We start from the raw sequence: 12,122 nt of genomic DNA on the forward strand, positions 1-12,122 counted from the left end.
AAACAAAAAACATAACCGGAAGAATTCCGGAAGCAACTCGCAGCGTCAGTACTTCACAAGGAAGCAATAAATACAGCTAGAACAACCACCTTTTGTCTTAAAACATTAACTCTTCAACTCATCAGACCTGATTTTTAAAAAATGATAAAACTTACACCAGTCACCAAGAAAAAAAATTGCGTACTGACACAGTGGGAGAAAGTTAAAATTAAACAATTACATGATTCATTTATAACAAAAACAACAAACATATGTAAAACATAAAAAATACTGGCCGAAAAACAACTGAAAAGTTGATACGGAGAAACTAATTATTATTGAAAATATTTAGTAACGTTGAATAGGTGCCAAAATATATAAAACCGTCAAATACCGATAGGCTCAAAAAACTGAGAGGGCAACAAATGATCGTCTACAAACTTAAGATACAAAACTGGAAAAGATAAAACTCAACTTTGCAACCCAAAAGACATTGCGAAAGCATAAGGCAGGTAAAATTCTTCCAAACTAAACTGGATTTTTCAAAAGTAAAACAATACTAAAAACACCAAACGTTTATCAGTGGAGTCATTGAAATTAATCCAAAAATAAGGTTTACCTCTCTTATTGAAGGTATCATAGACAAAAAGAGTTCAAACTTTAAAGAAGAGCAAGAAATAAAGTACAGAACAGAAAAAAAACATTAAATTTCAAAGGTTTAAAAAAACGTTAAAATCAAAACCAACTCCCCAATAATATTCGCAGAAAGTAATTATCAAACAAAATTTTTAAACCGCATTTCAGCAAATTCTCAGTGAGGTACTATGTTAAATGGAAACAATTACAAACAAAAGAAAAAAAGCTAAAACCATTATTTTAGGAACAACTGATAAAAAGAAAAAATCACATATTAGTAAAAGAAAATTTATTTAGAAAAAGGACAAACAAAAAATTGGAAAACCGCCAAAATCGGGAAAGCATGTGTACAATTCTGTAAAACAAAAAAACCTCACGTTATAAAGAGGCTTCGAAAGCATGAATTATCAAAAGTTAAGTTGCCATATGCACTGATTTGTTTTTTTAAAACTTGCTGTAAGATCCAGAAATGAAATTAAAAAAGCCAAAATTGAACATAAAAATTTGAGAAATATGTGCTCATATGGAATTTGAAACACATTATTAGACTCTCAAAAACACTGTGGTATCAATTGCAGAGGTGCACATATTAATACAGCTTCTATTGAAAATTATTTCTACAAAAAAACATACCCGGCAGATTGCCGGAAAATAGCCGCCGTTGATTCCAATAAGCATGATTGGGATTGAAAGAATAGAAGATATTGAAAAAAAAAGATTTTTGTACAAAAACATTTTTTAAGTCCGATTTATTTTGATGGCATTTCGTAGTTGAACATAACGTACTTCTGTTTCTCAGAGAGAGGCTACAGGGGCTACTATCAATACCAATAAGCATTAGAGATGGTAACTAACACTTATAGGAACGACGTTCAAATAGCGGGCATCTAAAATTGGGCTTTATGGGTTTAACCCGTTTCTACTTCTGACTTCAATTTTTTATACTGACTCTGTTCGTTTTGAATTGCTTTGCTGAGCAACTGATGTTCAAAATCACTTTTAGCAGAATGAGAGATGAGAGAAACTAGCCTAAAGAAGTCAAAAAGATATTACGCAAAATGTTGAAAAAGCGGCAAAATGAGGTAAAGCAAAACATTTTTTTATTCGACGAAGTAAAAAACATAGCAGGACAAGTCCTGACGCACAATTCAAAGAATTTTCATTGACTAAACAGAAAACTAGACCAAGAACGGACTATGAATGGATTGAGAAAACCATTTAGAAAAAAATCCGATCCAAAAAATTGAAAAAATTGTAAAAATCAAAGTGAAATTGCCGCATGTGAACAAAAACCACTAGCGAGAAAGCGAATTTTTGTTCAAACCCCGTTTTCTCACTCTACTTTAAATTTAGAGCGAAAAAATTTCACGCCGCAAAACCACTCGCTTTTTCGCTCCACTTCCTGTTTCGGCGTGACCAAAATCACTACTCCAATTTGACTTCAAAAATCATGAAAATGTGTGAACAGATCTTAAAAAAAAAAGACAGCGCCCCAATACAATTCAAATTCTTTGAATTGTAAAAAATAGGAGCGCTATAATAGCCGGCTGAGAAGATGAGGGCGGCTATTAATAAATTATAAGCAAAAAATTGGGCCAATTGGACTAAAAAAACGGCTGAAAATGGTTAGCTAAAAGCGGCATTCTGTCAAAAGACACTTTTCAAAGTCGAAAAGTCATTAGCTTAACGAACCGCATGATCAAAAGACTTCTCCCGCTCAGAAAAAAATAGTTCACACGGCCATTCAACTCTTTCGCTTTTAGGAAAAAACGCCGTCTGAACGAATAGTACTTCCGGTAAAAAAAAAACCTTAAGAAAACAAATATTCCTCTTCGAGTCGTAAAAAAACCAAGAGCACCGCAATATAGCTCCGCTCAGCTTACAGCTTCGCAGCTATACAAAGAGCAAAATTGTGAATAAACTTACCAATCTGTTTCTTAACTTTGGACATCTTTTTGGCTCTTTTCAACATCAGCTCAGCAGTGGCACTATTTTTGAAGCCCCTGAAACACACAGCTAATCAATACTCCCCGCTTACTTTCAGTATAAACAAATATTGAGTAGAAGAAAGGTAAGCCTTTGTATGAAGCCTCGGTTTCAGTCACGTTTTCGTCATTTCTGGAAAGAAATTTTTATAAAGGGCATTCAGTGCTACATTCAGCGAATTCGTACTTTTATCTAATTCGCATTTTTTCAGCGCATTATTTACTGTACTTATTGTAAATATTGTAACAAAATGCGAAATTGAGCAGCATTGCTTACCAATCTTGTGCAATTTTTGTTTGTCGAGCCGAAAATGAGTTGGCATTTTCTTCCTCTTCGATTTCATCGTACAAATCAATCTTGCTCACAGCATCATCGTTAGCAGCAACTTCATTCCCACTCATTGTCGAACCATGATACCGCATTCTTACGTCAATCAATCCTTCGCCAGTCCTTTGCTCTACACATTCCTCGGCCCTTGCAAGATCGATTGAAATGCTAGCCTTTAACTTTTCCCGCTCCGTTTCTAGAACCGTCGGTAGAGGCTGGCTCGCTATGGAGCTACTATCAATCCATTTTGAATTCCTTGAGCTATCTCTCCGATTAGAAGCGCTGAAACAGGGAACGTCTCACAGAATCACTTCGGCTAACATAAACACAACCGACTAAACGTCGGAAGAATTGCTCTTGAACGACTAGTGGGAGCTCTAATCAATTGCAGCCTGCTTCAGTCGGAGGGGGGGGGGGCTAAATGGGACTAAGAAGTTCTAAAGTGGGCTTCAAATAACCACATTAGAGGTTAACATATACCACTATTAAGATTTAAAGTAAAAAATGACAAGATTTTCGGCGCACTTTTTATTTGACATTTAGTATTAAATTGTCGCCAATTCAGTTCAGCTGCTTGAAATTGTGATTGAGAGAGAATTTTAGATCACGCGAAACGCAAAAATTCAAGGGCGTAAAAGTCACTCAAAAAGTCTAAATTGTCAAGCGAAAATTTTGCATAAAAAAGACACTAATGCAATAATTGCTATGAACTTCGTTCAAGAGCAATTAAAAAGATTGACCAAATACCCTTACGTCTTCACATCTTGGCCTTCGGGAGCGGCAGGGTCTTGATCAATGGTCCAATCGTCCAGGGAGAACTCCTGAAACAATTTCTACCCTGTCCCCATGACCATTTTTGCAACTAGGGATTGTTTTATTAAAAAGAACAACCACATAAGTTCCACGTAACCTACGCCCTGAACAGAAACGCATAATTTTGTAATCAAATAACATCCGGATCAGAAATATTATTGTCATCACATTTGAGATGATAATGGTATTCTCACCGTTTCCAAATAATTGAACTGCTCGAGATCAATTTCTTCATCCAATTCCAAATCTTCCTCCATCATCATCTGTCTGATCTCTTCGTCCACCTGTGCTTGGATTGATGATAGCTTTTTCCGCACCCAGAAACCTCGCCATATGGCCTGCAAAAGAGATCTTCACTTCGAAACGTACGCTTTATGGTTACTAGTTATTTCGATGACTTTTAATTTGAAACCAGCTCAAAAATTATAATTATTGTTCCAACATTTCGGTTGCATTTGTTCCAAAATGTTTGTAAGCATCCTAGAAAAGTATGAAAGGTACTGTGATGGTTTCAAAGAAACATCAAGAAACATCAAGAAGTTTTCTTTATTAAAGTTTCGAAGAACGAAAGAAGAACTTACCTGACGAACTTTATTGCTGTGTTGATAAATAATGGCCACAAAACTAAACTCAATTCTAATTTTGTTTTGGCGCTATCATTATCTTATTGACCTATCAATCATATGTCAGAAGCAAATTCTCCCACCAACAGAAACCTGATTTTAACATCCACCGACCTCCAACTAATGAACTCGATTGTACCCAAGCCATATATGATTCTCATGAAATGTTGATGAAAATAGAAAATCACCTCCGAGATTCGGTGTTAAGATCTATTCACATGCCAATCATGTAAAATATTTTTAGCTAATCTAAATTTTCTCTGTATATTTTCGCATAGATAACCACTATAAATACAAGCTAATTTTTGTATATTTTCAGTTCAAAATTTAATTTAAAATTCAACTTATTGAATTCTTTGACCCGTGTTATCGACCACGACAATGGTGTCCAGACCAGCTACAGACAGACAAATTTTGGATCTACAGAATGCAGAATCCGCTACTGCGTGGATTATGTCTTTTGTGGCGAAATGTCGCGCAGAGAAGAAAGAGGACAAGGTCAACAACGACGGTACTGTACAGGACCTACAGGTAACCAATCTATTCCTTAGTATGTGCGGGCAAGATGCAATTATTAAACTTAGGAGCCTAATAAGTCCTAGGAATTTGATAGACACTCCGTACAAAGACATCAGATTGGCGATTCAAAACTATATTTCTCCTAAAGAGAGAGTAGTAACGGCAGAAAGGGCTAAATTTCTGTCCGTTATACAAGGTGTAGGGGAGTCAGACGACGACTTCCTAGCACGTCTTAGAGAAGAAGCACGCTATTGTGACTTCGAAAAACTGAAAACAGCGGCCAACCCCGAAGAGGAGTTGGTAAAAATAACGTTTATCTCAGGTTTGAGGGACCCTGAAGCAAAACTTAGACTACTAGACGGTATTAAAGCAAAACCAGCAATGTCGGTTACTGAAATGACCGAGAGCTTACAGTTCAGAAGTCAAGCAATGGCTTTTGCAATTTCTTCATCAGGTAATAAGCCCTTTAATGTGAAAGAAGAAGTTGGGTTCAACTTCAAAAAGACCTTTCGAAAACCAAATGAAAAAATTACGGCTAATAAAAACAACAATATGTGCACTAGGTGTGGAGGCAAGCCACACTCTAGTAGACCCTGTCCAGCGCTAAGTAAAAAATGCAACACCTGTGAAAAGGTGCGACACTTCTCAAAAATGTGTCGAAGCAGACCCCAACCAAATTCAGGTAAGTACAGTAAACAGAATAACTTTTGCGAAGAAGAAAATGTTTCTTCAGAGCAAGCATCTCCAGCATCGGAGATGGGAATGTTTTATACTAAAGAACAAATCTTTAGCATGTCTGTGACATGGGAATATATCTCAATAAATAACTGCAAAGTAAAAATGCAGGTAGACACAGGTGCAGATAGCACAGTGATATCATCAAAAATATGGACTGAGCTTGGTAAACCTCAGTTGGATGGTAAGATAAGACATCTTGAAGCTTATGATGGTCATCAATTAACGCTTCTGAGATCACTTACTTGTGACGTTGAGTGGAACGGAAGCAGGCTCACTCAAAAACAACTTGCAGTTGTGCAGTCTGATAAAGAATTTGGACTACTTGGTAGAGACCTTCTACCCAAGCACGGCGTGAACAACATCACAGCCGAGCACCTACCTGCTGTGAAGGGTTACAAAGCTCATGTGAAGTTGATACCAGGAACACAGCCAATGTTCTGCAAAGCCAGAAAAATACCTCTACCTCTTCAAGACAAGGTCATAGAGAAGCTGGAACAAATGGTCAGACAAGGCATCCTTGAACCGGTACAGCCAGGAGGAGTCACTAATGCATCTCCAGTGGTGTGGCAGAGAAAGAAGAGTTGAGAACTGAGACTTTGCGTGGACTTGAAAGTGCACATCAATGGCAAGGTCATGGATGAGGACTACCCAATACCGGACATGGAGACGATCTTCCACAACCTACATGGGGCCTCATACTTTGGCAAAATTGACCTCTCAGATGCCTACTATCAAATTGAACTTGACGAAGAAGCTAAAGATATATGCACAATCAACACATCTCAGAGACTGTTCAAGATGTATCGACTACCTCAGGGATTGAAAAAGTCTTTTTCAATCTTCCAGAATTGCATCGAATCAACACTCAAAGGAATTAAAGGCGTTGTGATCTTTCCAGACGATGTATTGGTGTATGGAACTACCAAGGGGCAGTTCGACAAGAGAATGCTTGCAGTCAAGAGTCGACTACACGAAGAGATCCCGAAGACAGCATCAGCGATAATCACAAGATGGGCAATAGCTCTAATGGGTTTCGACTATGAGTTGAGGTACACACCAGGAGAGCAGATACCCCATGCAGATGCTTTGAGCAGAATGGATTTTTGCGAAGACGAATCGGACAACGATCGAGTGTGCTTCGCAATCAATAACATCTACTTCGCCCACACTGATTTGGTGACCCAAGCAGAAATCAAAACTGAACTTGGAACAAACAGACTCTTCCAGGACATAATGAAACGAATCAAAAGCGGCAATTGGAAACAATGTTCAGAAGCAGAAAAAGGATTCGAACAACAGAAAGATGCACTTACTTTACATAATGGAATCATCTTCAGAAGTGTTGTTCCTTTCATTCCACCCAAACTACGACACTTGGTTCTGGCAAAAGCGCATGAGACACATCCTGGAAAGAATGCAACTGAGGCATCAGTCAGAATGATAGCATGGTGGCCTGGCATTACCCAAGACGTTCAACACTTTGTTAGTAAATGTAAGAATTGTCAATTGAACAGGCCTAGCCTGGGAAAAACTGTCTCTACGTGGCCAGCAGCCGACGTTTGGGAACGGCTCCGCATGGACTGGGGTTATGTTAAGGACCAAGGCAATATCTTAGTAATTGTTGACGCGGGTTTTGGTTGGATAGAAGCCTTCCCCGCGGGAAATAGAACATCAGAAACAGTTAATATATATCTTAGTCAAATCTTTGCAAGATTCGGAATACCAAAAACTTTAGTTTCTGATAACGGTCCTGAATTTGTAAGTGGTGACCTTAAACAGTGGTGTGAATCACTGGGAATTAAGAAAACAGTATCACCCGTCTATCATCCAAGAGCTAATGGACTAGCTGAAAAAGCAGTTCAGACAGTGAAGCGGGCACTTCAAGCGTGGAGTCCCAACCTTAATGTGTCATTTGGAGCATTCCTCCAAAGGGCACTGATGACACATCGCAACACTTCAAAGACGAGGAGCAAAACTCCAGTTGAACTCTTGTTGGGACGCAGAGTGAGACTACCAGCAATAGCAGATTTCGACTTGTGCGAACCCATTCTATTCAAGGCCAACGAAAACACAGACAGTTCCTGCTACCTTCATCATCAGGAAGGCCTTGAACACATCTTTCATACAGCCCGAAAACTCAGCACGGACTATTCTAGTGAGCGACAACCAAATTGCGAGACTAGACGAGGACAATGTGAAAACTTAACCAGCAGTGGAGGAGACCATATCTAAATCAGAACCACAACCTCAGAACACAGATGTGGGACCTTCACATCAAGATGAAGCTTCTGCAGCCACATCATCTGCAGAGCACCAAAAACCCGAAACCTCAGAGCCTTCACGAACATCAACAAGAAACAGAAAACAACCCGACAGATTTGGAGAACCTATACCCACAAACTTGCTTAAAAAAGGAGGAAGGACGTGAGGGTTTCAAAGAAACATCAAGAAACTTAGAAGTTTTCTTTATTAAAGTTTCAAAGAACGAAAGAAGAACTTACCTGACGAACTTTATTGCTGTGTTGATAAATAATGGCCACAAAACTAAACTCAATTCTAATTTTGTTTTGGCGCTATCATTATCTTATTGACCTATCAATCATATGTCAGAAGCAAATTCTCCCACCAACAGAAACCTGATTTTAACATCCACCGACCTCCAACTAATGAACTCGATTGTACCCAAGCCATATATGATTCTCATGAAATGTTGATGAAAATAGAAAATCACCTCCGAGATTCGGAGTTAAGATCTATTCACATGCCAATCATGTAAAATATTTTTAGCTAATCTAAATTTTCTCTGTATATTTTCGCATAGATAACCACTATAAATACAAGCTAATTTTTGTATATTTTCAGTTCAAAATTTAATTTAAAATTCAACTTATTGAATTCTTTGACCCGTGTTATCGACCACGACAGGTACCATACTAAAGCTCTGGAAAAGTACAAGCTAAAGACAATTTACTTTTTCCAGCATCACTTATGAAAAGAACAAGGATGAAAATCTTTCTTATGTACAACTACTTATTAAACCACGGCCAGCTATTATTCACGATTGATATCAAAAGTTACCTTGTAGACATTCTTCACCGGGTCAACACAAATTTCTTCATAGACAAACTAGTTCACTCTTACTTTATATGATTTCCCGGTTGTCATATTAGGAGCATATACGATTTCTGGTAATCTATCATACAAAAATTAATCGATTATTAAAATTGTATTATAATTTTATTAGTTAGTTAAAAATTATTTCAGATAGTTGAAAATTTTGTATTAGTCATAGGTCATATATTATTAAGTCATAGGTCATATACAGGTAAAATATTAAAGAAATTCATGTATAATGAAGTATGGAGGTCCTTGAGCAAAATATTAAAGAACACAGGTAAAATACAGGTAAAATATTAAAGAAATTCATGTATAATGAAGTATGAAGGTCCTTGAGTTAAGTTAAGTGTAGTCGAGCTTAGATGTTTTGATCTTTTCTTTGAATTTTGGGAAAAGGCCTATATAAGCATCCCAACTTTGCAAACACTAAATTGCATGGCAGGGTACGTTAACATCTCATGTCGACGCGGAATCATATAAGTGATCACATCATCATTGACAATTGAGAGAAGTTTTAGGAAAACAATATTTGATTTCATTCATTTCGGACAATGATTACATATGATTTCTGGGATCTTTTCAACAATCCCCCCCCCCTCTTTGCCAAACGGGAGCTATTCTTGAATAGAATTTAAGCGAACCATTTATTAACCAGGTCAGAGACGACTAATAACTTTCCACGTACCCGCAAACTATGTTAGACTGAATAGAACAAGGAGGCTCGCACATAATGTTCCGACTCCGCTCATATTTTTGACTTAAATGTCTACCAAAGGAGGAAGAGAAACAAAACTTTCAAAAACACACTTACTCTTCGAAAATAATTGGTTAATGAGTAATGTGTTTTAAGTGCAAACCAATTAAGAGATAGGTGGATAGACACTGCAGCATTGGAGAGCTAATGATACCTGCTAGTGATAAAAGTACAAGACAAGCAACAAAAAAACAAAACATCAACTCCCTTCTAACTCAAAATCTATTTTTTTTTAAAAAAAAACTCACTAATAAACTCAAAACGCATCATTTAAACTTAATTAAAAAAAAGCATCAATTAAAACCAAAACGTATACCTGAACTTCACTTCAAAGCAGATGTGACCTTTCCTCAATAGGACACTGTAACAAGTCAAGAAGAACAGAACAAAAAGAGGCAAAGTCAACCATCAGCTTCAGCTGTCCACTACAAATATTTAGAGTCCTATTAAACCGCTCTTATCATCAAAGCTAACGGCAACCGTCCTCAATGTAGTATGACACACAAAACAAAACTAAGAAACACAAAAATGGTTAAAACTTTTTCAAATATTTACCAATTAATCAAATCACAAAAGATTAATGGAAACAAAAAAACGGAGCCACAACACCAGTAATTGAAAACTACTTCAAAGATAAAGTATTCTCTTTAAAAAGAAGATGTATGCCGTACTTACATCAGAGACTATGTTGCACATTGTCAGAAATGATATTTAAAAAATCGCAGAAATTCGAACATTTAATGAGTTTCTCAAACCCACAATTTCATGGGAGGCCACAATTGTAACTCAAATTAGACTAAGTCTAAGGCAACAAATAAACAACGAGTGCAAACAGAACTCAAAATTTCAAACAATATTACAAAACACATTGTTGAAACCTTTAAATGCGTAAGATATTCTTGAACATTAATGATCTCTCTTTTCAAAGTGACTGCGGAAAAGCCAACAAAACAGACCACAAGCAACGACCAGTATCATGATTTTTTTTTGAAAAAATTCTGAAACGACATAGCGCCATAGCCATGAAACCATTAACTGCATCATAAACACAAACAGAAATTGTTTTTTGCTCTGCTAAAAGTTGACAGGAGATGTCCCTAATAAGGGTAAGATACAAGTTTGGAAAAGGAATAACAGAAAAGGGCAGAGTTCAAAAGGTCGATCAAACATTTCAGAACAAAAATTTCAGAGTTGTTAATAACATTAGCAATCAACCGAAATCATGAAACACGACTGTATAAGTCTCCAAAAGGCCACTGAGACCCTCCAATATCCAGAATGTGAGGTAGCACTGCCAGAAAGAAAGACAAGTACAGGCAAAACCTAAACTTCAATTATTTTGCAAGAAAACACTTTCTAGTTCGTTAAAACCATACGCTTCTCAGAAAAAAACATTTGTTGTTCATATGCGTTTTCTTTCAAATGTATTTTTACCTGTTATCAAAATGATGATCAGACCAGACAACAACAAAAAATTGCAAAATTGACAAATGACCAAAAGTCCAAAAAAATATTTAGAACACGTGGTATCGAACCAATGAAGCCAACATTTAAAGTGAATAAAAAATAACTTCTAGAAAGACTTTACTTTCACTTACTAGAAAGAATGTGCAATTTTGTACTAAGAGTAAGCAGCAGATTGGCAGAACTTCGAAATTTGAAAGTAAGCACCTTTCTTAAAACAATTACAATTATATTCAAATACATAAAAGCCATTAGGTGTGTCAACTGAGAGCAATATATAGGTTCAAGTATACTATTTAGGGAAAACCAACCGGATCTAATGTTACTCAGTCACGAGAATGAAATAAAAAAGAAAACAAATGCGGGCAAAACAACAAAAGGGCTCGAATTTACGAAAACACTTCCTAGAAAGCATAGAAACTATAACACTCTCTGAAAACATATATGATCATGGAGCTTCATTTTGACAACAAAGTGTGTGTAGTAGTTGAATTTAAATTGCAAATTTTTCTGGTCTGTAATAAACAAAAGAAACACAGAATTTTTATTCCAGAAATCTCTCTTAAAACATGGAAGTGGAACTGGCCTTCTTTTGATTTGATTCAGACGTCTTTCAGCCGTTTGAGTTACGTGAGTGCGGAAAATTCAAAAACTGGACCAAAAAAGCATTGGGGCAATTTTTGATGAAAAAAAATCTAAATTGTAAAAAAATTCAATTTTCAAGCTAAAATTGTCGGATCAAGAGAGTAAGAAACCCTCATCGCGGTCCTTAGGTGAAACCAATAGCGCTATTGTTAACAATATTAACAAAGTTTAGCTAAATTAACGAAAAACTGAGGCAAAAAATTGCCTAGAATGTGAACAAAAACAACGGATATCAATCGAATGTTCAACAATCTTTGAACCTCGCTAACTGCCTGGAAAAAACGAAATTCAAAAAAATCACTTCAGTTCCATGCTCTACGACGAACAGGCTTTCTGATACCAAACACAATTCTCTACAAAGAATATATCGATCAATGAAAATTTATATAGATGAACAAAAAACCATTTGAGTATATATCCCCCCTCCCTAAAGTGGGTCGTGGGAACAATAAAAGACGCCATGCCAGCCAAATTGGAATACATACTGAAAAACTTTTCCGACTGGCGCGCTTCGCAGCAGT

At 36.7% G+C, this 12,122-nt stretch overlaps 1 protein-coding gene across 1 annotated transcript in view; it reads right to left on the reverse strand.

Annotated features, from left to right (window-relative positions):
* Positions 1 to 12,122, reverse strand: part of LOC142357166 (uncharacterized) — a gene marked incomplete at its 5' end in the record, with an annotated part of 37,660 nt that overhangs the window by 9,798 nt on the left and 15,740 nt on the right. The window contains 4 exons of the mRNA XM_075408845.1: positions 2,542 to 2,618; positions 2,878 to 3,210; positions 3,682 to 3,749; positions 3,936 to 4,079. Of these exons, the coding sequence (XP_075264960.1) occupies positions 2,542 to 2,618; positions 2,878 to 3,210; positions 3,682 to 3,749; positions 3,936 to 4,079 (622 nt within the window). The remainder of the gene's footprint in view (positions 1 to 2,541; positions 2,619 to 2,877; positions 3,211 to 3,681; positions 3,750 to 3,935; positions 4,080 to 12,122) is intronic.

Source organism: Convolutriloba macropyga, unplaced genomic scaffold (assembly GCF_964194025.1).
Source record: "Convolutriloba macropyga unplaced genomic scaffold, txConMacr16.3 SCAFFOLD_492, whole genome shotgun sequence".
Classification (NCBI taxonomy): domain Eukaryota; kingdom Metazoa; phylum Xenacoelomorpha; order Acoela; family Convolutidae; genus Convolutriloba; species Convolutriloba macropyga.